The sequence below is a fragment of the Scatophagus argus genome, chromosome 12, assembly GCF_020382885.2.
Source record: "Scatophagus argus isolate fScaArg1 chromosome 12, fScaArg1.pri, whole genome shotgun sequence".
NCBI lineage: Eukaryota > Metazoa > Chordata > Actinopteri > Scatophagidae > Scatophagus > Scatophagus argus.
Window position 1 is genome coordinate 11,795,074 of NC_058504.1, and position 25,370 is coordinate 11,820,443.

Here is a 25,370-nt window from a genome sequence, read left to right on the forward strand (position 1 = left end):
ATCAGATGTTTGTCACATATTTGAACCTATAATCTTAAACAAATCCAACAAGAGGTCTCGCAAGGAGACACACACAAAGGTAATAACCAAACTTATTTTATTTTGGCATCATGGTCAAAAAATATCACAACAAAAATCAAAGAGGGACTTACACACAGTGTCTGCTCAGTCATTCATAGCACACAGCTCATCAGTGGCTTTCTGCCTTTTATACTGTTTCTGTAACATTTCTTTGTATCGTCATTCACATCCACTGTGCTTCTGCTCCATTCATATCTCTCTCTCACACACACCATACAATTTGCATTATTTGATTCATCATTTTTCCTATTAAACATACTCTCAATAATACAATTCTCTTTAAAACACACACATCCTCTTACAAAATTCCCAGTCACCCATACACATTCGAACACAAGCGTGCACACAGTGGGCTCCTGTCTATCTTAGGCTGTTACTGTTGGGTTGTGATCCAGCAAGGCCGGGGTGGTCGGGACTGTGGCGGTTCTGGAAAGGGATAGACAGAGCAGTAACACGATGGTTTATAATCAGCGGGTTGACTGAGGCTCCTGCACACTACGATTTACTCGTGTAGACGTGACATCTGTGCATGATGCCTACATGGAGGACATGGACCAAAAGCCTTGGCATATGCTCTTGAGCGAAGTGCGCAGAAATCTACATCCACATGAGTTCAGGGAGCCTGCACATCCAGTACATTCTGGAGTCCAATTAACTCAGAACACTAACACGAACAAATTAGCTTTATATAGGCTTTCAGAGGGATCTGAAATGTCTATGTTTCATATACTGGGGAGATGTGAGTGCAATTATGCACTTGGTTGCAAAAATATGTTCTGTTCAAAAGGCCTTTCACAAACAATAAACTAATACACCTTTTGTTCAAAAGCCAAACATTTTCAGAGAAGGCTAAATTGTGCAAATCATAGATCATAGCCAGATGGTTAAAAGTTAAAAAGAAAAAAAATAACAGCCAAATCCCCCAAAATCAAGCAATGTAGCTTTAAAGTTTAAACTTATTACATTAAAACTGGAAATGTTTCAGGATTTCTTAGTTTTATGTATACATTTTAAGACAAAGTTTATGAATGGGTTTAATGTGGTTAAGGTCAAAATAAGGGTCCCTGATTGCTTTCCATCTCTGCCAAGAACTGCATTAGGACCAATCACAACACATAATAACTGAATTAGTAGGATCTTGATAGATTTACTTACCTTTTTCTTTTTCTTGTCTTTCTTCTTTTTCTTGCGGTCAGGATCATCATCTCTCTTTTTCTTTTTCTTCTTGGGATCAGAGTCTGATGGAGTTTCTGTAATTTCAAAAAAGAAGCAAATCAGTGGCCTGAGAACATGCATTGTGTGAAAGAGTTAAATTAATTACATCTTTGTGAACGTGCAGTTTATGTCATACCTTGTGGTAATGGGTCCTGTGGTCGATGGTGTTTGTGCTTGTGTTTGCTCTTCTTCTTTGGAGGCTGTATATGCATCAGTCTGTACTGCTCTGGGAGCTGAGAAAAACAAACACAAAAACATGCATGCGTACTGAATGAATGAACGAAACAATGTAATTGAGAACTGAAGAACACGTCTCAGAATGCTCAAAATGCGCGTGTTTAGAGCTTGTGTGTGTTGTGTTTGATTAGTACCGGTCCTGTGTGTAGTCTAAAGCCTGTGAGAAGAGCGCCGGTCAGGGGGCTGAAGGAGTTCCCACACACGGGAGGTTTATCGATGAGAGAGCGCAATGAGCTGCCGTCCTGAGTTCCCGGACAGTCGATCATACCTGCGGCAGAGAAAAGAAAGGACAAGATAAAAATATAAGCCACAAAAGATAAATCATAAACAAAGGGAGCTGGGGCTTGTTGTTAAGCTGATATAATTTTTACTACACACTTTGCTATTGTTTGGAATTTACAAAACAGCTCTGAACCACAGCGATGCACTCAGAGACTAGCCTTACATTTGTATGTATTCACATGTATGTCAACATCTACTGTTAAAGCCATTTATATCCATAGACAAATGGTTTGAGATGATTTGAGTTTGTCCATTTGACTTGCTAAGAATATGCAGTTTCGCGGTGACTGTGGCTTTGGAGGTCATCCATTTAACTGACTGCTCCTGTCTAGGTGTCAAAGTGTCCCTGATAGAGACTAATTGACACTAATCCCCAAGTTTCAACTGGTGAGCAGGCCATCGTTTTCTGTGGCAGATACACTGCCATTAGTGCGCAAATTGTAAAGTGTTATGTACTTTCAAGATATAAAGGACTATATACATTTAGTCTAGGTCAAAGGTCAAATGAAGCTGTTTTTAATACTTCAAGTGTTGCTGGAGTTTTGACACTTCAAGCTTACTGCCACTGGGCACAAGGTTAACTGTGAGGTGAATTTATATGAACAGCCACCACAGATGAAAATCACTTGGAAACTAAGGTCCTACACTGCAAATTAATCATTGCCTTGCCTTTATTATTTTTAAGAGGCAGACGTAGCCTACATCACTCATACCTGGCGGTAATTGCACATTTGTTTCTACGCCAAACCCACCTGGTAACTCTGGTAGGAAGTTGCTGAGCTTCTCCTTCACTTTCTTCCCGCAGAATTTGTTGTAGGCATGTTCCAGGTTGTAATGCGTGATGAGGTTGGTGTTCCCTGTTAATTCGTTTCCCACTGAACAAACACATTCATATCAATGTAATCCATGCAAACGCCACAAGTCTTGTCACGTTACTAACTTATACATTTAGCAAATTAGGTATTCCAGCAAAAATATATCTCTTGCTGACCATTTCCATCCAGTGCTAATGTTAGTTCAGGGATGCTCATTATTGAAATTTCAATTATATAACGTTTAAAGATATTAAAACATATGAAACGCTGTTGGAAAACATAAAACACAATCCTACCGCTACAAATCAGGTAGGCTAATACTGGTAATTAGCTTAAACAATATTTTCAGTAGCACGTATCTTGCTGGCTAACATTAGCTAGCATTGTTTACGAACTGGATAGCAACCTCTGAAAACAGCTCAGCTCTTTCTTAAAATTGACAAATAACACTCAAATAATAAAGTAGTTGTAATAGTCCAACAATACCAGGAAGCTCCCGCAGTAAGTAGAAAGGTTCATTCATGGCTCCAGGTTTGCGCAGAGCAGGCCCTTCATCCCCGAGCTGCGGTGGCATCTGCCCCGCCATGGAGACTTGATTCTGCGTCAGAGGCGGCGGCGGTTTCCCTGGTCCGAAACCCAGAGACGACGAGCCGGGCGGTCCCGGAGCTTCATTTTGCCCGAACAGAGTTGAAAACATTTCCGTCATATCTATCGCGAATAATACATTTATGTGTAAAGAAAAAGCCGGTTTCTTCAAGCGTATAGCCTGCTACTTCTTAGACTGGAGATCACCGTGAAACCGTCCAAGTGTCAACTACTCTACTCTGCACTTCTTTGTGGCATTATTTTCATGGCCCGTGTACCGTAATACCAGACAGAAACACGCACATTACCATAATGACTGCTGATGTATAGTCACTGAGCTCTCAAAACATGTTTCCCCAAGGTTTGATGTTTATTTTCAGAAAGGCATAGTAGATATAATCAATATGTACAGTTAAGTTAGTCGATATATCTGCAGGTCAAAGCATTTGAAGATCACACATCAAAGACGTCAGCAGGGCAGAGAGAAGATGCCAGCCTTTCAAACTCTGAGACTGATGCCTAAAAGTGAAAGGTAGAAAAAAAATACACAAAAACTGTTAGCACCAAAACCTACTAAAACCAACTTATTTTTTGTATTTCTACTGATCCTGTAGTTTTAGTATCTTTTAGCTCTCAGCCACAGCCGGCAGACAGTGGCTTCGTTCAAACTATGCCCATATCATGTTGTTTCTCCTTCAATTTTTAGAACATCACTCCCACTTACAATATACAGAAGTTATTCAGCCCCAAGGAATAAAATGCAGCTTTTGATAAATACTGTTAAATTATGCAGCTATTACAGAATTTGTCATGCTAATTAAAAGTGTATGTTTTCTATGCATTTGTAAAAGAGCTTTGGAGTATTCATTTCCAGGTGACATCAATGTCAAAAGACTCAAGCATTATCTTATACTTATTTACTAATGCACTACCTTTGTGACTGTAACAGTAAACATGTTGAACATTTTTTAAAAATCTTCCATTGTTTCTATCTCACCTTCCATTCCTCAACAGCTGTAGAAATACGATGTTCAGTCTGAGCAATATTCTCTCGACCAGCCCTAACTTTCTGTGCTAGGGCAGCATTCTCTGCTTGAATCTTTTTCAACTCCTGTCGCATGTAGGCCTCCTGCTTTTGATAATATGGCATTAAAAAGCTGCAAAAGTCCTGCTCAGGAACCCCACTTGGTCGCCTGAAAGAACAAGTGAGAAGACAAAGAATTAAAATGTTTTGCATTTTAACCACGTCGCAAAACGGAAATATTACAGTAGTGATATACAGTGAAATTAAGAAAGGTAAAGCCCCTACACTCCAGTGTAAATGTTCATACAGTATGATGTTCTTTAGTGATTAACACAACAACACAGAGGCAAATTACTGGTACTTCAACCCAATAACTGCCCACAAAGGTCCCCTGTGCATCCAACTTTATGCACCTTGCTTTGAAAATGCGTGGGAATGTGCATTGTGAGTACATTTTAAGTCTTCAAATATTTATGACTAAAATGTTTCACCAACAAACAACACTAGAATTATTCTATTAACTAAACGAGGGAGCAATAAAGAGAAAATCTACAGTTAACGTTCAGAGACACACAAAAACACATCAGATCCAAATGCAAGTCAGACGGCTAAGATCTGCTATATTTTTGGTAAGAAGAGCAAACTTACTACTTTGTTTTTGTTACAGTGTGTTTGAATGAGTGGTGGTAAGGGGAGCAGGTGGCTGTCAGCATTCACATGTTCTGTTACTGGGAAACTGAGAGCATGTAATCAAAAATACTTGACATGAAACCAGCAGATCAGTTCATTAGAGAGAAAGCAGAGGGTGCAACAAGGTGAAGAGTATTTAATGCTGCGTACTGACCATGCAGGGTTTGGGTTGTTCTTAGCAGCCCGCTCCAGTTTGTCCAGCTCATTCAGTTTGACATCTAACCGGCCTTCTTCAATCAATCTGCTGAGGTCTTCCTTCACATACACAGACACAGGCATTCATGTAAGCAGGTGAAAATAAAAGCAGGAAGGCCAGTAATAGGTAATGCAAACAACAAAGCATTAGATCTTCCATATGTTGCTTATTTTGTTCAAACAAACACCTGTATAGCCCTCCGCAGCTCCTCTATGAACTGCTTGTGAATGCTCTCCATCCTCTGTGGGTTCTTCTTGTACAGCGGACGAAATGTGCTGGCAAATCTGTTAAAACTGTAAGTGATAGCAGTATCAGATAAAAGTGCAGTCAAGTGTGGCTACTAACTTAGCACTTAAATGACTAATTAATCAATTCATAAGTTGATCGATGGACTGTTGCTGGACTGTTATTTGGACAAAAGCAACCTGAAAGCGTTGTCTCGGAACCTTTTACTATGTTCATACATTTATTTTTTTAGTTACCTGGCAAGGTCGATAAACTTTTCCAGGCTCTTCTGCATCACTTTGTCGAATAGCTTCAACCTGTTATGCCGAGCTTCCGTCTCCTCGGACGGCTTACAAACTGGTCCAGCGTTTGGCAGCTGTGATGGAACTTCGCATGCGGCTTCATTAGTCTGGTTTTCAGTGGGGTCTTTAACACACGACGTTATATTATCTGCTTTCTCATTTTGTGTTGACATTTCGCTTTGCTCCATTTTTTAGCTTGCCCCTGTTTACGTTTCGCAGTACCCGCCAAATCTACGGCGAGTCGGAGCGCCCAGAAACGACGAAAATGTTGGAGTTCGCGCATGCGCCGTGCGATACGACGCTACTCCAGTCGGTTACCTCAGCTGTCACTCTTCCTCAAACTCCTTGAGGTCGACTGACGCTTCTGGCAACATGGCTCTTATCACAGGACTCTGCACTTTCTTGTACCACTTACCTCAGATTTACAAATGGCTACTGAAACCGTATTATATCGCCCAGCTCGTCATGACAGTCGCCTTCCTGGTGGTCCGAAAAGCTCCCGGGCTGTGCGAGCACCTGGCGACCCAGCGAGAGGACGGCAACTCCTGCGACTTTGACTGGGTGAGCATGGAGCCTGGTGGAGATAGTGTTGCCTGCTGCTAAATGTGGCGGCGCGTGGGTCGTTGCTGTAAGATGAGTTAACCCGTTTACTCACTTATCAAAAGTTGTTTTGTGATACGCGTGTTTTTGTGTTACAGAGAGAATTGGAAATTCTCATGTTTCTCAGTGCAATAGTGATGATGAAGAACAGGAGAGCAAGTATGTGACTTCCCCCCTCCCCCACACATATTCTCTCTCTCTCACACACACACACACAAATGCATGCATAGGCATCAATTTGTTTACACTGTAAACAGTAATTAAAACTCATCTTTAACCTAAACTACAGACAGCTATGTGACCATGTTTATTATCCTATCTAACAATGACACTGGGTATGTTTGTCCTGTAATGTGCAACTGTTAAACTTCAACCAAGTAGGTATTTGTGACCTAATGTGTAACTGATTCAGATATACAGAGAAGTCCCGCAGCAAGAAGAAAACAGGAGGGGCTTTACTAAAAACTTTGCTTTATTGTGTAAACACTACACTGCCTCCTTCTGACCTTGTATCAAACGTGTAAAGACTTTTTACCCCCCTCCTTCTCTGCTGCCTGCATTGTTCCTATCTCACTCTTCCTTAGTCACACTGGAGCAGCATGTAGGCAACTTGTTCCTGTTCAGCAAAGTGGCCAACGTCATCCTCTTCTTCCGGCTTGACATTCGGCTTGGCATCCTTTACCTCTCATTGTGTGTCGGTTAGTGGCCTTGTAATCCTTTTTTTTTTTTTTTTTTTTTTTGCAAATACTGACCCACTACTGATTACAGTTAAGTTATGGGAAAGGATATTTACGGAAAACTGTCTTCCATCGAGGAGGACAGATTACAGTAGTGTTCCTCACAAGCAGCAGGGTGCCAGTCCCATCACCTACACCTTAAAATGGGGTTAAGTCACACCAGTACAGAGGTGGATCCCCACACATTTGATCTTGGAGTCACTTTTGTTTGTAGGTGGCAGCCTGAGCAGGCAGCAGTCTCACTGATTTGTGACGTTTGTTGTGTAAAATAGCTCATCTGTTCCTTTTTTCTGTGATTTATTCAGGTATTCATTTTAATAGTCTTAGCAAAGATAGTCCCTGTTTCACAGTAAAAGGACTTGAAGGACCGTATTTATTAATTGTCATAGCTTCAGAATTTTTTTAAAAGAATACATTTAGCCATTGTGTTCTTCCACTGGGAAGATGTAAACTTAATAGTCTGTTTATCGTTGCCTTGCCTCCAGCATTCGTCATGACCTGTAAGCCACCTCTTTACATGGGCCCCGAGTACATCAAGTACTTCAGTGATAAGACCATAGATGTGAGTATTACACTACTGACTGTTCTGAATGGTGTTCAAATGTTAAAAATAAATTTCTTAAACATGATTTGGATGCACAGTATTTCCCCAGGCCTGTGATATGTTAAGTAAAAGCTGAAAACTGAAAAAACAAAATTACTCAGAGAATTACTTAGAGGTTTATGGGATCATCAAGTATTCATATGCAATTTAATAAGAACACAAAGATGCAAGCTTTTTAGGTTGTTTTCTTTTAGTGACAACCGGCTGCACAGTGCAAAGTTTTTGCAGCGTTTTGTTTGCATTTTGTCCATCGAACACAAACAGCCAATTATAATAACAGCATGCCAGTTAATATGTTAACTGAATGTCAGACATTTGAAATTGAAAAAGATGTTAAACTCACCTAATTGACAATGTGTGTGAGTGAATGATGGAGATCCGTGTGATGTGTTCTTATCTAATGTTGTGTGACTGAGTCATTAGGAGGAGCTTGAGAGAGACAATCGTGTCACCTGGATTGTCGAATTCTACGCCAACTGGTCCTCCGACTGCCAGTCTTTCGCTCCCGTCTTTGCCAACCTTTCGCTCAAGTAAGACATCAGGAAAAGGGAGGCCTTCTAGTAATTAAAATACGTCTTAGTCAGATACATTTGACATCTTTTGTAAAAAAAGATATGGTTGTGATTGGCTCAGCTGGGTGCAAGATAACATACTAGTTAAATACACATGTTTCACTATAAACTTATAAATTATCAGTCAATACTAAGTTTAAAACAAATAAATATCGATGCTGCTGAGCATTCCATATGCTATGATTGTATTTTCCGGGTCACTCCACATGGTTTTTGATGTCTTAGATGTGAAATGTAAATTAATTTATTTTATTTAATACCAGCTTGCATTCCATGCTGTATTTGTCTAAATTTTACATGTTTAAAGTCTGATCAGAATGGGCTGTAAATTCTGATTCTGAGACGATTCCCTCAGTAGTCACAGTTACTGTCGGATTTAACTGCAATGTTTTAGCTCTGCAAAAGACTTGAAGTTAAATGCTCTCCAAAATGGACACCTATTGGATGTTTCACCTTTGACTTGAGGCCCAAATGTCTCTCCCATACGTCCTGCAGGTACAACTGTGCTGGACTCAGGTTTGGGAAAGTGGACATCGGACGTTACGGAGAGGTTTCAGAGAGGTCAGTCATTTTCTCTGCTCACCCAATTTGCTGTCTTTAACGACGTAGACTTAATTTTAATAACACAATTTCTTTTTTTTTTTAAATGTTTGACAGATTCTATCAGCACAGGTATTGATTGTCCCATGAATTATTTCTGAACAGGTACAAGGTTAGTACTTCTCCTCTGGCTAAGCAGCTGCCTACACTGGTGCTTTTCCAAGGGGGGCGAGAAATTATGAGACGTCCAATGGTAGACAACAAAGGGAGAGCTGTATCTTGGACCTTCAATGAGGTAAGTCTGTCCATAAGAGACATGTACTGAGCAGGTGTTGCATGAAACAGCCTCACACTCACATATAAATCCTAATATGAAACGCATGTGATCCCCAGGAGAACATTATCCGAGAGTTCAACCTCAATGAGCTCTTCCAAAAATCCAAGAAGCTTAACAAAGGCCGCGGTTTGAAAGAAGAGAAGCAGAACGGCTCTCAGCCAGAGGAGGGCAGCGATGAGCTCTATGGTGAAGCTGACAACCCAGAGCAACCCAGTGAAAGCAAGAAAGACCAGTGAAATGAGGGGGACGCTGTCTTTTTCTTCCAACATTGTCATGCTTCACATCACTGCAGAGTCTAGATTATAATGGAATTAAGAGAAGAAAATAGATTTAACCTCTGCTAGATGTCATTCCTACACAAAGTCTTTACTGTGGAAAATAAATACCAAGACCAAAAAACAAAACAAAACAAAACCAGACCAGCTGGATGTTCCCTGTTCTGACTGGGTATGACAGCATGGCATGAAATCAAAAGATAAGCAATAATTTGGCGACATTTTCTAACAGACCTTAAGTTATTTGAGAACAAATGCCTTTTTTTGTAATATTTAATTTTTGGCTACTTACAGCAACACATCATTACTGCATGTAAATGTTTACTGCCTGTTTTATGCAATTAGTGCGTTTACTGATGTCTCACATTTCAAAACCAAAGACGAGAGCTGAAATAAAAAAGATTTAAGATTCGTGACACTTAAGGTTTTTCATCAGTTTGACCTTTTTATTCTGAGAAGACATCTTTTTAAAAATTCTTTGTAAGGCCATTTTGGAAATGTCTTTAATGTACTCGTTAAAGATATTTGTGAAACTCGTTCCATTCATCACAGCCCACAACAGCGACAGTTTATCTCACATAAAACTATACTTACTATACCCACATGGTTTCAAATTGTTCATTGGCCACCATTCATGGCCAGAGCAGGAAGAAAAGTTAACACAGATTCTCTTTATCTCAATACGACGGCTGCTTGTGCCATTAATGCTTCTTTTCTTGTTACCATCCACACATGAACCCACATTTGGACATTTGATATGATCAATATTCTCACAACTATGCACACCAGCGAAGCATTCGGCACGACAAACAAAAAAAAAAAAAAAAATCAGATGCACACTGAAGACATAGCCTGGGAGAGTTGAAAACACAGAACACACTCATTTGGGTTGGACAATGATAACTTGTGTGATTCAAGTGTATCCCCCCACCCGCCCCAAAAAAAGATGTGCTACATTCAGCCAGCTTTGACATTCTACTGCATATACTACTGTGGGCTTTAACAGAATTAAAAAATAATAATAAATAAATAAAACCTTTACTGTAATGCCCGATTCTGAAAGATGCACCTCCCTTCCTGTAATCAATCCTTTCTCAACATGGGTGTGTGCTGGAAAAAAAAAATAGAACTGTAACTTTACAGAGTTTTTTTTTTTTTTAAAAAAAAAAAAAAGAAATAAAAATCTTACATTTTTTCCTCATTAAAGTGTAACAAAAAAAATGTGCTTGCTTCACTATGAATGGTTTCAAGGTAAGAAAATTATAACAGTATCTAAATGCACACCAGTCCCTCTTTAAAAAGCTTTTCAGTGGCATATTGCATTTACAATTTCATTTATATAATCTTTTATAATAAAAAATATTCATATTTCATTTCTCAAAAAAGAAAGAACAAACTGCGAGAGAAACTGTTTTGAAATTGTGTCCAAAACTACAAGGTTGTCTTGTCTGATGAAATAAATAAGCCCTTCCCTCGCTGCCCCTATTTGGCTGGCCATGTGTTAAAGGTTTAAGTTTTGCTAACATCTTGACTGACTGACAGACCAAACACTACGGAAAAGAAGAAAAAAAAAAACAGCAAAAAAGACATAAAATGATCTTAAAGCTACAAACAGATTTTGCATAATGTCTCTAGCATAAACGTTACAAGCGTACATCCCACAAAGATGCTTGTGCTGCAATTGTGATTCAGAATTTCTTTGTGGCTTTCAAAAATTAAGCTCCATCATTTGCCTCTAAGCCGTTCACCTAAGGATCATTATTCTCTTTGGACGATGTCAATTCCAGTGAGGGCTCATGAGCGGCTGATGCAGCCATTAAATATAAGCAGGCAACTGATCGGAAATCGCTTCCATGAATAATGGTACACCTGCCACCCTCATCAAGTCATCTTCAATACCCGACAATTTGACCCAATAATAATCTGAAACATTTTATACATTTATATAAAACAATAATAATAATAAAAAAAAGATTTATAAAACTAAAACGATACTGTTAACAGGTCGGACTCATCTCTCCGTGACACTTGTCGATAAACAGGTTATGTGGTCCATTCGGACAGAGAAGGAACAGAACAGTCCCGAATCCTCACCACTTAGAATTCTGAATCTACTGGATGAAGGCCGTCCTTTCCAAGGGTCAAACACAGTGGTCAATACTCTGTGCTAATGTACCAAAGTAAAACAGTAAATCACTGAATAGCTATGTGTGTTCAATACACATACCTGTACCCAACCGTGACGATGCAGTCATATCAGCCTGTGGCTCACAAAGTCTCTAAATGGAGAGGATTTGATCCCATGAAGAATCAAGTGTCTCCTTTTACTCTTTGTTCAAATCTGAAAGGCTAACAGTGACGAGTTGCCAGTGGCGTTACAAAGATACCAAAGGGAGTACCAGACAGGCCTGCTCCTTTAGTCTGTTGCAGCAGAGAGCAGTCATTTTTCAGGGGCCTGCAGTCATGAATAATATCCAGCTCAGGTAAATGCAAGTAGTCCAGTCACTTTTTCTCCACATCTCCTTGTGAAAGACCACGAAGGATGTCTGTCACTCAAACAGATATTTCGTATGTGGTCCCTCCGACCCCCGTCACCTTCTTCACCCCGCCCCCTGGTTTGGATGTGGTGTGATTAGCCAAGACTGGGCGAGAAGTTGATCTGAGTGGACAACCGTCAGGAAGGGGAAGGAAGGGGAAGTGAGGGGAGGGGGAGGCAGATTAGGGATGAAAACAGAGGATAAATGGATGTGGAGGTTAGTGGTTCTACATCAAAAATAACAATAATCAAACACAGCAAAATGTTTGTCGACCACTGGTCTTGTGAGGCATTTGGAATTATACTCAATGAGGAAAAAAAAGGACGTGTAGCAGCATGGTTCAGGCATGCTTTTACAGAGCTAAACACATACTGGCATGCTGTTAACACTAAAGTAGACATTCCACTGACTGAACCAATACAACTTCCATACACACATCCAACTGTTCAATACTAAACAAGCAAAGACTGGCTGTAAACTGTAAAAGAAGAAAAAGGAAGACTCACACAGATCAGGGAGGAAGAGGAGGGCTGACACAAATCAGGGAGGAAGAAGAAGAGGATTAGGAGGAAAAGGAGAATGAGGAGGAAGAGTAGCAGGCTGACGCATCTGGCGACGGATAACTACTCACTGTGGAGCCTGTTGCCCTCCTCCAGCTCCTCCCCCTCCCAGCACAGTGCCTCCTCCTGCAAGCCGAGGTTTGTGCTGAGGACCTGCCTCCCCAGTGTAAGACTGAGACTTGCCGAGGGAGAGGCCGCGAGGTGGCGGGGAGACAGGGGGCTCTAGTGAGCGGACCCCAGGAGAAGAGGATGAGGAGGAAGGGTTACGAGAGACTCGGTAGGAAGAGCCCTGGTTATGATGGAGCAGGTGCTGGATCTCAGGAGGCCCAGGGGAGGAGGGAGGTGGACTGACAGCACGCAGATAGGCCTTGTGGGGGGAGGAGAAAGTGGCAGAGCCCTGGAGCAGCTGCCCCTCCCTCTGCTGGGCAATCTGAGCCGAGAGGAAGGGCGACGTGTAGCCCTGCAGCCGGGTACTAGGTGACACCACCTCAGGATGGCCTGTTAGAGTAGCTGAGGGAAACTGAGCGTGAGGTTTCTGTGGCGACAGCTCGTGGGCAGCTGACTCGAACTCTGGGCTCTCGGATGGCGTCAACAGGCTGTCATAAGACAGGCTGCCATTCCGAGGCGTCTGATTGGCCAGGCTTTTGTAGCTGGTGTCTGTGGTTCCTTCTGATTGGAGCGTGGCTAGGGGGTTATGTGCTGTGTGCGCTGAGCGCAGGCTGGAGGAGCGGGAACCTCCAGTGGACAGAACCAGAGAGGATGGGTAGGAGGTGTAGGAGCGCCCAGTCAGGGAATAACCTGACATACCCCCTGATAGCCCCACAGCAGTCCCACCAGGGCCTCCGGGGCCCTCACCCCTCTCCCCTCCCCCTCTGCGCACCCCTACACCACCCCCCACCACTGTGGCCCCGTCCAGGCTGCTCGGCTCAGAGCGGTAGCTAGGCTTGTGGCTGGACATGAGGATGGAGGGAGACGGAGAGTCGAGACTCTCCCCACGAATCATCTGAAGAGAGGAGAGAGGTAGAAGAACAGACCAAAGACACCGAGGGGGAGGAAAAAGTGTGATGAAGATGGAGGCAGGGATGAAGGGAGGACAGAAAGATGAAAATCACAATGTTACCTAAAGACTAGATAACATATCCTAAAAAACAACCTTTTTTACAGATTGGAACAGAAAAAAAAAAGAGTGGTGAAGAGAAAGTGGATTCTTGGCTGGTGCTCTACTCCATCATCACACTACTGGACTGGAAACATTGACTGGCTTGAACAGGCACTGACACTGCATGTCAAGGACTTTGTGTATCAGCACATGAATGGAAATACATATACATACAGTACATGAACTAGACATTCCAATCAATGCAGTCTCAGGGGAAAGAGAGATCCACTCAAACACACAGAGACAGTCAAAGGGATACACACACAGAGATGACACTAGCTGAGACTTACTTATCGACCGATGGCCACTGAATGATCAATTTAAAGTAAAAACAAAAAAAGAGGGGCATGGTATTAACCACAAAAGAAATAAGAAGGGGCAGGGCAAAGCAGCCACTACTCTACATGTTACAGTAATATACGGGACATTGTTCATTCTGTTTTCTTCACTTCTTTTTGTGTAAGGATACTCACATGTTTTACAAATGCTTAAACAAGATTGCTATGTAATAACAACAAGGCTGTGTTTATTTTATATTAAGAAAATATTTAAATTTGACACGCATATTCCATGTGTCTATATTTCCAAAAACATGCATTTAACTTTACTCTGAGCGGACTGTTTTGTCAGTAATTTTTTTAATATACATCATCTACATAATGTTATTCCCAATACCCTGAGATCTGTTCAAGTGTAAACTGATTTGTACCTTGTTGGGATGTGTGAGAGCAGTGTGGTTCCTTCCTGGGCTGTTGTATGCTGGTCGGTACTTGTACATTGATGGTGTAGGTGGAGCTTCAGTCAACAAGCTGCTCTCTGAGTGCCAAGAAACCAAAAGTGACATTTGAAAAAGGACCATTTGGGGCTAGAAAACATTTAACTGTTTACATATACATATACATTATACATATACATTTACAACACCTGGGCTGCACATGAGGTCAACACTGTCCAGTGTACATCACTGGACATGTTAACTTGTCCAGTGACAACGGCACTGGTTCGTGTGTACGTGAGTGTGTGTGTGTGTGTGTGTGTGTGTGTGTCTTACCCTCTGTGTCAGCACGGGGCAGGCCAGGGTAACGAAGCTCCGGTTTTGGAGGAGGTGGAGGCTCTGCATCTGCTGACTGGCTCTCCATCTGATCAAGACTGCTCTTTGACTGCAAAACACACACACAGAAAGGTCATGCAAGCAGCGTTAGAGGACTGACTGCAGAACTGAATCAAAATCCTATTCACTGAAATGAATGATGAGGCTGTCTGGCACAGGGGGCGACAGTAACACAGGGTTATTGAGAGGCTAAAGGCATTTTTCTTCCCCCCATTGTGTCATGACTTGCACATATGATGTTTTGCAATTTAAAAGATAATTTTGCAACTCAAGAAATTCAGTTTGTCACATAGTACAGTATTAGTACTAAGCACCAATTAGTTTTGAGTGAAACCGCTCAGTGAAGTCTTGAGTTGCTACATCCACATTTCTACATGTAGATTGCTCTTGTCGTTGTTTGTTGGAGGTGCTATCACTCACCCTCGTGCTGTGTTGGTCGTTCTGGATGCCATTGTCCAGGACCTTGGCCTCTAGCTGGGCCTCAGTGAGAGGCGGTCTAAGAAATGGTGGCTGTACTTCCATTGCCTGAGGACTTCGCCACCGGCCCATATATCTGTAATAGGAGCGCACGCGCGCGCACACACACACACACACACACACACACTTCCTAATTATAATGATACAAGCATTAAATAAAAGGTTCAGCAGCACATCGCTTTATTTACAAACAATCAGACACCAGAAGCCACTCACACTTTTGTACTCATACTTTTTATTCCACTGACCAAACAGGGAAGTGAAAACAATGAAAGAAAAGGGTGGAAAAGTAGATGATGAGAGAGCAATGGAAAGAGAGAGGCAGTGGAAAAAGAATAATTGTAGAGTATAACAGATGAGTGCATAAAAGAGAGGAGCACTGACCTGGGGGCCTGGGAGCTGCAGAGCACATGTGAAATATTCCTCAAGCAGCCTTTGGTGAAAGGGTTAACGCCTCCACGAAACTTCCCTGTCACCTACAATTAGAGGATGGAGGAGAGAAAAACGTTTCAACCTCAACATTACTGATGGAGAGAAGAAAGATCTGTCTGAATGAATACAGTGGTGCACGATGTGATGCCCACAACCAGCGCTTAAATGTACCTGTTCATTTGTTGTCCTGCCACGGGCCACTAACACTATGTGGAACCCAGTCAGACCAGCGACTGGGACAAAAAACAGACCAGCCACACACATTACAGCCATACTGAGAGGAGAGGGTCAAGAAATGTACAAAAATGCAGCAAAACAGTGGAAAAATAAATATTCTAAAAATCACAATGCGAATAAGATTGGAAAAGAAAGTCTCCTAAATTTTTTTCTTCTTTATGGCTACAGTGAGCCAAGTGAAGGATACGTTACAGCAGCATGTGGTGTATCCAGCTGCTGGCGGTGGTGCAGGACATAAACCAAGCCAAAGCTAAATACGTCAATGATGTGGGTCGTAAGTGACAGCAGGAAGAGAAAGAAATAGCGATAATTCCTGCGACCGATGCAGTTGTTCACCCAGGGACAATGGTGGTCAAAATCCTGAGAGAGAGAGCACAGGGTCAAAGAAAGACAAGATGGTGCACAGAGGAAAATAATGATGACAAGCAAATACTAGCATGTAAAAAAACAGTTGAATAGACAATTTCTACCTTCCACACCCACACATGGAAAACTAAGAATAGGACAGATCTAGGTTGAACAGTCAAGTCACACAGGAGTTTATAAAAGCTCAGTGTGAAATTAGGACTTGATATTCAAACTGGAAAACACGTTACACAAACAGGTGATGTAATGCAAAACCATGCAAAAATTAGGGTGGTTGGGATTTGGGTATATTCATTTTCAGGTATGTATTTTAATGATTACAAAGAAATGGGTGTGTTGCAACACTGACATAAAACCAATTAAGTGAAAAATATAAGTAATAACATCAGAGAGAAAAAATGGAAAAAAGGAAAACATCAGCTGAGATAATCATACATCCTGTTCCACTCAATTTCCCTGCATAACTTTCACTCATAATACTGTCAAATTAATTAATTTCATTTGGAATCACGATATAGCAAGCTCATGATAAGAAAGTGTGTGTGCGTACCTCCACACAGTTGTCACAGACTGAACAGTGAGAGCACCGCGGCGGGCGGTAGAAGCGGCAGGTTGAGCACCACTTCATGCGCACTTGGATGCCTTTGATTTCCACTGTCTTATAGAGCGGAGCGCGGAAATCGTCCTCTTTATCCTCATCCTCCTCCGCTAAAGATGACAGAGACACACACTGAGACTGTGCTTTCATTATAATGCCTGATCATATGGTCTTCCCTACATGGTGTTAGTTAATTATTTCAGCCATTTCTTGTGGATCATGGTCATGTGATCAAAGGTATTTCATATCCAACATATGAAATAACTAACTTTCTCGGGCATAAAACACTGTTTAAAGTGTCTTTACCTCTGGGGAAGACTCCAGGGTCCATGAAAGTGGCCATGCAGAAGTTGGCAAGGGTAAAGAGGAACATCACAGCAATGTAGATGGGAATGACAGAGGAAAAATAGTCTGACAACCACGGACACCTGTACAGTACAAAAAAGCGATGGAAACAAAGTTACAGTTTGAGATAATTGCTGCAAGTACTAGTCAAAGTCTGACATATTTTCTTTGTCTACTTAAGACAGAATCAGCAGCAAGTACATATTACACAAGCAGGATTGAATCCCCGCCCTTGCTGGCAAGAAACAGAGTAAACAATATTCTATCATCATAAGCCTTTGTGTAGAGCAGTTTATCACCGAACAGCTCAAGTGAAGGTGTTCAGTGACCACAAATAGAAGAGTCTGATTGTAAATGAGGAGCTCAACAGTGTGACTGTGAGGAACTGTTGTAGTTCACTGAACTTAAATAACGGTTTGGTTTTAGGTTAACTTTTAGGTCGTCTTTTGAAAAAAAAAAACAAACAAACGTGTTAGCAAACACAAATACACATACAAACGCTATGCGCTGCATAGTGACACAACTGTGTGTGTACATACATGTAAGCACTTTGTACCACGATCACATTACTTGCAAATGTTCTGGCAAATACGAGCAAGACAAAGACAAGGATACTTACGTGAAGCAGAAGAAAAGGGTGGTGGACCCGACAAGGAAGGTGGTGGCTGCAGACACCGGGACATAGCGGCTGGGTCGAAATGGACGAGGAGGAGCGGAAGCTGGGACACCTACTCCTCCCCCAACCCCCCCACCACTGAAACCCGGCATCACAAAAAGAGAGAGAGGGGGGAGGAAGACAGAGAAAGAGGTAGATATCTACTGTCTACCTACTGTAAAGGGTGTTTTACAGGTCAAAATAATGAATACAGTGTTTGTTTGGGAGGGGAGGCCATGACTACAGACTAGAAAAGAAAACAAACATTATGCAAAGCAGCAACTGAATGGTAACATGAGGGATACTCTGTTTGCAGCTGCTAAATGTTTCCCAGCACGAATATAATCACTCAAAAACAAAAGGAATTGTTTTTAGCAATATACAGCTTCACTTGCATGTGCACAGCTTGTTGTGAATATTTAATGCGTGTGCGTAATCTTAATAGAGGTTTATAAAAGCAAAACTATACAAGAGCAATGTGATACAAAAATATGTGTAGGTAATACATAACTATTTTTGTATGGCTTTAAAGTAACTATATTTGGTGCAAAAATATACTTAAATCTTGTCTTAAGTTCCTCCCTGGCACCAGCACAACCAAACAAAGTTGTGCATGTACACAAAAGCACTTGCGCACACAACAAAAACTGGAGCAATTTAAATTTCTCTCCAGTCCCAAAACTCAGTGTTTACATTAATGGCTGCCACTGTGCTTGAGTTCTGATTATGCCTCTCAGAGAAAACGAATATAAAAAGGAAAAACCAGAAAATTATAGAGGTAGTGGGTGGATAGCCAGCAGGCCGAGAGCAGAAGCGCATAGAGGAGAACACGCAGAGGATTGAGCGCAGCAGCTGCTGATGACTTCTGTGATTGTCCCAAGAGGGCTTATTTAGGCACTGGGTGGGTGGAAGAAACTGAGGATGGCGGCAGGAGGGACAGTTCCAGCATTTCAAAATATGTCAGCAGGGGAAAAAAAAAACTCAATAAACAAATTCACTTTTATAACAGTAGCAGGAAGCTGCTTGACATCAAACGAAAGTCAAGCTGGAATTTCTTTTTAAAAAGCTGCTAAAAATGTTTCGAAAATAATGGCCTTGCCTTTACAAGAACAATAGCTCAAATGGCCGAGCAGAGCCCCCTGGATCTTTTGAGACTCGTGCCTTTAGTCTTTGTGTCAATAGGAGGACAAAAATCAACTCATTCCAAAAAGAAGCCCCATGTAGGTCACCAAGGTATCACAGCCCTTGGCCGGGTCCAGGTGTAGAGACCTCTCCCACCTCCGAATTCTCTGCAAACAAACCTCCTTTTCCATTCTGCATCTCTTAAATAAAGCCATGTGAATCGAGGCTGTTATGTAGTCTGTTGCATTTTAGTCCCTTTTTTCTTTTTGTCCCTCTGTCTTCTTTCACCCCCTGGCTCTGTGGGAAAACTGCTGGATTCCCCTGTAAAACAAAATTACACTATGAGCGGGCATAACTTAAGCAAACACATTGCAGATACTTACAGCTGAAAGGAGTATTTCATAGGCAGCTATTTTCATGATCATTTTTTTTTTCAATTAAGCAAAAATGCTGAGTATTCCCCAGTTCCCTGTTCTCGACTGTACAGATGTGCCACTTTTCCTTCGCCTAAGTGACACTAATATTAATGCCAATTTCTAAACATCAATTTGGGCTTTAGAAAAGTATGAGGGGCATTTCAGTTTTCACTATATTTTGATATTCTATAGACCAAACAATTAATCAACAAACATTACATTGATAACACAAACTGTAGTGGCCCCACACATAATAACAGAATGGAAAACATAAGCACCCACATTAAGAAGTAAATTCCTTGTTAGGTTACAGGACAGACCTGAGAAAAAGGGAGGTTTCATTTTGATTTCACAACAGTCAGGCTGACTAACCAACTTCTGTCCTTCAAGCTTGCGTTATGATATGAACGCGCACATTTCTCACCCTTACTCATAAAACAGAGTTGTTCAATAGACGGCTGTTAAAACAGGTAGCTGTCACTACGATGCCCTCGGGTCTTCAAATGAAACACCTCCCACTACTGGAAATTCAAAACAACAGAGAGACAACGATCTGTGACGGGAGTGTACGCCTTTGGCACACACATCAGGCTAATTTCCCCTCATCACCAGATGAAAAACTAGTCCGTGCGGTGTGAACACAGTGAAAACGGATCCGGAGTAAATGTAATCTGATAGTTCGGACACACCCCTCTTCTCAACAATAACCACCAGTACTAACAAATACAGAGCTGTGACCAAGGCACAGTGTCAGTGTGCTCGTTGTTAATCATCTCATCTGCCCCACAACAAATCCACCCCGACTATAATGGATGTTAATCCTAAAATCTCCGTGACGAGCCCCGACTGTCATGTCACCGCAACAATATGCAGTTCGCAAGCTAAACACATAATTAAGCCGAGGTCGAGCTAATTTAATCATTTTTTCAGACCAAAAGAGACACACTGACAGCCGGTAATTGATACCTTGTTTAAATCCATACCATTCAACGGGACGATCGCATCATCTTTCAATCATACGTTGAAATCGACCAAGCGTTAAATAACAGGCCAGGACAGTGCTAAAATTCAGCCAACTACCAAAATCTGCTCACGCCACAATGAACATTATTAAGGTAGACTTCACTTTGTAAACTCACTCTAAACTTCACAGACGCTGTAGCGTTTTAGTTCGACGTAATAACCAGAGATTTAAATGCGACCCATAGTAAGTAATCAAGTTAGCTCTCACCTAGCCTCTAAAGTTTTTTGCGACACTGCTCATTCCTTTACCATAGCTAAAAGAGTTAGCAAACGTTACCTGGCTAGCATTGAAGCTTTACATACCCGGAGAAGCTTTTCTTACTGGCTAACAAGATGAGTGTATCTACGTCAAGTTAAACAGTAATCAAGAAGAGCAGGTAAATTAAGTGGGTCATACCTAACACCAAACATGCGGGCTGTCTTGACTGTAGGGTGTGGGTCGTTTCTGTCCTCCTTCAATTAGCCGCTAGCAAACTACTTAGCTCGCTTGCTAGGCCGACATCAGAATCCCGGAACTAGTCCATCAGGTGGTATGAAAAGCCAATCAGAGACCGAGGGGTGTGGTCTCAACAAGCAGCTCAGACGAACTGTATTATGATGTGGATGTGATTTGCTATGAGGAAAAATAATTAATAATTAATAACCCTCATGTATGTTTAAACGAAGTTAATGTGATACATCTTAAAGTAATAAACAAATATTATTCTTGTGACACATTTTAACAACATTTGTTTAAATTGCTCATGTGGCAACAACAACGAAGAAGATCATCTTCATTAATATCATAAATGCCTCCATTAAACCCACCTCTAGAGAGATATCTCACTGAAGAATCTTATATAGTCAAGTGTCTCAGTTGCAGGTTTCAATATTATAAATTTTTTAGCAGATAATTTCTTAAAATGTCTGTGACTGGAAACTTTCACAATCATAAGTCAAGCATGATGAGTCTGTAGTCTTTTCTTATTTTTTTCTTCTAAAATCCTGGTTAAGTTCGAGTACAGCTGCTTGATTCAACACCTTTTTTTTTTATTAACTTTTCACCATCATTCCCAGATGGTCGACTAAAATCCCACACAACAGACTCACTTACAATGAAGCCACATTCTGCTGATTAATGCCAGTGTTTAAAACAATGGCAAAGGAAATGAAAGGAAAGAAAAAGCTAAAGAAAAATCAGGACATTCGGTATTTATCTGGGCATCACACAGTTCATGTGGTTTTAATCTGAGATATTATTTCTGTTTGTTAAGAACTTGTGTCCATGTCGAGCTTAAATTGTAATGCGATCCACACAACAGCATGCAGGCCTGTGCACGCTGTCAGGTGTTTACTGAATAAACATCAAATGAGCTCGTACTGTAGCTCCCCTAAACAGTTACTGCCATACTGGTACTATATGTCAATATGGATATGGTCTTGGGGTTAGTGTCCTTTGCCCCACTTATGACCAAGCAGACACATTCATAAGTTAGCAATGTTGGATGAGGCTTTTATTCTCCAGTGGTAAAAGCCCAGAAAACTGTAATGTTTTATCTTTAAGAGTTTTACATTGTAATTAAGTACACACAAACGCTTTCATAGCTTGTCAATTAGGCGCTAGACCGGATAGGAAAATATGCTCATCATCAAACACGAAACCTTCGACATGTAAAAATTTATTATTCAAGAGAAAAAGTGTTTATAAAATAGATTATCACAAAAATAATTCCTCAGGATAAAATATCCCTTGCCATAAATTGCCCCAAAATCCATATCCATGTTCTATAAAATGGGGTATAATTAACAGCAGCTCGTCAGCTACCAATTTCAGTACTTAAATCTTTTTCTCTTTTGCCCTTACAAAACACACACAAGACAACTGGGATACAACATTCTTCTCCACCAAATTCCTAACAAACACAATCCACGCCAAGTCCTCTTTCCAGAAGTGTTCCTTCATTTCATGTCCATGAAGCGAATGTCCATGATGAGCAGAGTGTGTCTGGGCAGTGGCCTGGGCGCAGGGGACAGCACTTTCAGCACCTGAGTCTGCGTGTCCACATGAGTCACAACAATGAAGCCACACACAGGGCTCTCCACTATACCCTTTCTGGCACCTTCTTCTCCATCCTCTGCACTGCTCACGCTGAGCACATGATATGTGAGGTCTCTTCCTGGTGTTACAGGCACAAGCTTCAGCTGTGTGTCATCCTGAGACATTCCCAGTGGCAAGCACGAGTCCGGGATGGACGGTGCCCCAATTTTGTAGATGCGGACATCTGCAAAACGCACCTCAAAGGAAAAAGGGAAGAAGGACACGCCACGGAAGCCGTAGAAGTACTCGCGGATCTTCTCATCCCGTGCATCCCGTCTGCACTCCTTGGAGCGCTCCACCACCCCTCCAGACTTGGGGAGGAGCACAACCCGGACAAAGTGAGGAAGGTCTCGTTTGAGTTCATTGTAGAGCCTCTCATGATCCAGCACCAGCACCACGTCAACTTCAAAGGCTGAGGCACAGTGGACAAGAGCCTGGTATCCAGAGCCCTTCACCCAACCACAGGTGTTGATGATACAACCTCCCACGCTGGCCTTCCTGTTCACCTCACAGCGCTGGGAAAACACCTCAGCAAGGCATGATGTCAGCTACAGGTTATGAGAAAAGAGCAGATTAAAATGGGTAGACAGAAACAAAATAACTGATGACAATGCAAACTAAATGTGTAGTCTGACAGTGGGGTTTTGGTATCATGCAGTTAACCTTCTGAAGCATCCAGAATCTTTCTTTCCTCACCTTATTGTAAAGTTTGATGTTGGTCCCTGGGGTAGTAGAACCAAAGTGGTAAACCAAAGGAGCCTGGACTGAGAATCCCTCCTCTACGTCTGCCGGGCGTTCAATGCACAGGGCTGACACTGTCCCTGGTACAGACACCTAAGGAGTAGAATGCAATTTATAATTTACTCATACGAACTGATGTCTTTCTACACTTCCATTATATATCCTGCATACCGTAAAAGACTGTGAACATCACAACATAAACAGGCGGTTGTTGTTGTTGTCAATCTTGTGCTGTAAATACTATGACTCTCCCTGGTTTTACTGGCATTATGATTGAGTGCACTAAGAAACTCAGTACTTGTTTAGTAGAACTGTACATGTGACTGACAGAGCCAGCCATATGAAAATGCCTTGCTTCCAAATCTGAAACATCTTTCTTGACAAAGAGGAGAGGCATCACACAGCATACACACAGATGCTGCAGGCTGACTTTGCATTCAAGACAATAAGACTGTGTCTGGCGTAATTCAAAATTATAATTATTTTCCCCATTCCGGATCTAAGTTTATGATGATGACTCTAATTTATCTTACCCCACTTTGTCCGACATCCAGTTCCACCAGTGTTGGCCTCCGGCCCACCCTTACAGCGTAGCTTAACAGAATCCGACACACTGTTGACTTCCCCACGTCTGTAGGTCCCACCACCATCACCTGAGAAATGATTAATGATTTAATGTCAATGCAAAATACGTTCACTTGTATCTGACAAGTTTGCATAGATTTTTCCAAACCTACCCTTGGTCCGCTCTCATTGTCCCGCTCTGCTTGTTTTCTCATCTGCTCCAAGGCTGCATGTGTGTTCAGATAGAGCAGCATGGGAGTATCCTTCGACACATATGCCACCTGTGTTGATGAAACTGGTTAGGCCTCACACTCATCAAATGTAGAACTCACAAAGCCACACGGGATTAAATGTGATAACATATTCCACCGGTTAGATTAATTACCAAGTATAACAAAACATAATCCACATGAAAACTTTCCAATACTTGGATAGACTGTCCTCCTGGTGCTCACCTCTGGCTTCCCATAAAGATTCACACCGCAGCCCTGCCAGGTGAAAACTGCAATCTTGGAGCCTGGTCCAAATGTGTATTTCTTGTTGCGGTTCAGTTCTGAGCCAAACACCTCAGCCATCCCCGAGAGGAGCTCCAGCTCAACTTGCTCTGCTGCCTCTCCTGACTCCACCTCAAAACGAAGTTCAGTCTCCTTCTCCAAGTCAAACCTGGTGCTGACCTTCCCAGTTGCTGGAGCATCCTCACTCGTCTTCACTTCACCCTCTGTTGCCATGACTTACAAGAGAAAGTCTATGTCACAAATACCTGACAATGATGGCATACTGAAAGGTAAAAGTTCCACGCATATTGTGTATGCACATTGTGCCACAACATCTCTAATACTTCCATACTTTAAGGGATGCAGTTACTATCTTCATTTTGTATTAATACATTACACTTTCACACTTTGACATACATTATCTCTTTTACAAGAGACTGGGCCAAAAAGACAGCATAGCTTTGCTAACACATAGATAACCACACAATTAATTTACGACATTCACATACAGCAAGACAAAATATTATCAAAGGAGTATGAAGGAGAGTAGACGCATTTTGTGCTTCTCGTTGATATTACATTAAAAGCACAAACTGGTGATATGAACAGATTTCTAGTTTAAACATTGCGCTTTTGAACGTTATGTTCAAATCTGAAATTCGTTTGCTAAATCATACCTACTCGACCAAATGTTGTCTATGCTAAGATTTATGTGAATGTATTTACTCATCCATGAGCACTTTACAATAATTTAGCTCATTCGAAACTAGCAAGGACCGTAGCCACCTTTTCCATACTATATTAAATTTCAGCAGTTAAGACAGAATGACAACCTTAAAACGTTCCAAATGTCAGTAAACTACTTCCATATTTAAGGCGAATATCTACGAGTTGATTATTCTTTATATGAAGTCACTTACGGACAAATTTCAAGCGTTATTGTTGAATGAAAATGAGTTCCCAGATCTCGAGGAACCGCCGCGATCAGTCGCCTGATGATGACGCCACACCCTTAGCAACCAATCACATTCAGCATTCGCAAAACGTAGAACGTGTGAAATGAATAATCGACGCTTTGCGTGATTTGTTTTGGGTTATCAGTAGTATCAGTATACATTTACCAATGTTTTTCTGTATCA

General features: G+C 41.6%; 5 protein-coding genes across 7 annotated transcripts; 1 reads left to right on the forward strand and 4 right to left on the reverse strand.

Moving 5' to 3' along the window:
• Window positions 1–80: 80 nt before the first annotated feature.
• med19a (mediator complex subunit 19a) lies at window positions 81–3,496 on the reverse strand. The gene is made up of 6 exons (XM_046406243.1): window positions 3,117–3,496; window positions 2,568–2,690; window positions 1,668–1,801; window positions 1,433–1,529; window positions 1,237–1,331; window positions 81–507 (listed from the first exon to the last, which is right to left on the reverse strand). The coding sequence occupies exons 1-6, from the start codon at window positions 3,334–3,336 to the stop codon at window positions 442–444; spliced, it is 735 nt and encodes a 244-aa protein (XP_046262199.1). The 5' UTR covers window positions 3,337–3,496; the 3' UTR covers window positions 81–441.
• Window positions 3,497–3,566: 70 nt separating this feature from the next.
• si:dkey-6i22.5 (polyamine-modulated factor 1) lies at window positions 3,567–5,856 on the reverse strand. Its single transcript, XM_046406059.1, has 5 exons — window positions 5,608–5,856; window positions 5,313–5,418; window positions 5,084–5,184; window positions 4,213–4,408; window positions 3,567–3,734 (listed from the first exon to the last, which is right to left on the reverse strand). The coding sequence occupies exons 1-5, from the start codon at window positions 5,838–5,840 to the stop codon at window positions 3,669–3,671; spliced, it is 702 nt and encodes a 233-aa protein (XP_046262015.1). The 5' UTR covers window positions 5,841–5,856; the 3' UTR covers window positions 3,567–3,668.
• Window positions 5,857–5,919: 63 nt separating this feature from the next.
• On the forward strand, window positions 5,920–10,127 carry tmx2a (thioredoxin-related transmembrane protein 2a). The gene is made up of 8 exons (XM_046406058.1): window positions 5,920–6,213; window positions 6,351–6,411; window positions 6,837–6,950; window positions 7,475–7,551; window positions 8,017–8,123; window positions 8,661–8,726; window positions 8,871–9,000; window positions 9,099–10,127. Exons 1-8 carry the CDS (start codon window positions 6,025–6,027, stop codon window positions 9,276–9,278), a joined length of 924 nt encoding a protein of 307 aa, XP_046262014.1. The 5' UTR covers window positions 5,920–6,024; the 3' UTR covers window positions 9,279–10,127.
• Window positions 10,128–10,480: 353 nt separating this feature from the next.
• On the reverse strand, window positions 10,481–20,896 carry zdhhc5b (zinc finger DHHC-type palmitoyltransferase 5b). 2 transcript variants are annotated; one of them, XM_046406056.1, is made up of 12 exons: window positions 20,753–20,896; window positions 17,759–19,237; window positions 17,101–17,222; window positions 16,747–16,904; window positions 16,018–16,190; window positions 15,765–15,867; window positions 15,546–15,637; window positions 15,105–15,237; window positions 14,625–14,733; window positions 14,283–14,389; window positions 12,486–13,417; window positions 10,481–11,976 (listed from the first exon to the last, which is right to left on the reverse strand). In XM_046406056.1, exons 2-12 carry the CDS (start codon window positions 17,905–17,907, stop codon window positions 11,871–11,873), a joined length of 2,184 nt encoding a protein of 727 aa, XP_046262012.1. In that variant the 5' UTR covers window positions 17,908–19,237; window positions 20,753–20,896; the 3' UTR covers window positions 10,481–11,870. The 2 variants fall into 2 exon arrangements, with proteins under 2 accessions (XP_046262012.1, XP_046262013.1); XM_046406057.1 differs by lacking the exon at window positions 20,753–20,896 and adding an exon at window positions 20,633–20,738.
• Window positions 20,897–21,995: 1,099 nt separating this feature from the next.
• Window positions 21,996–25,299, reverse strand: clp1 (cleavage factor polyribonucleotide kinase subunit 1). 2 transcript variants are annotated; one of them, XM_046406715.1, is made up of 6 exons: window positions 25,152–25,299; window positions 24,193–24,467; window positions 23,911–24,018; window positions 23,707–23,826; window positions 23,129–23,266; window positions 21,996–22,980 (listed from the first exon to the last, which is right to left on the reverse strand). In XM_046406715.1, the coding sequence occupies exons 2-6, from the start codon at window positions 24,463–24,465 to the stop codon at window positions 22,294–22,296; spliced, it is 1,326 nt and encodes a 441-aa protein (XP_046262671.1). In that variant the 5' UTR covers window positions 24,466–24,467; window positions 25,152–25,299; the 3' UTR covers window positions 21,996–22,293. The 2 variants fall into 2 exon arrangements, with proteins under 2 accessions (XP_046262671.1, XP_046262672.1); XM_046406716.1 differs by having other exon boundaries at window positions 25,065–25,179.
• Between the last annotated feature and the right edge of the window lie 71 nt (window positions 25,300–25,370).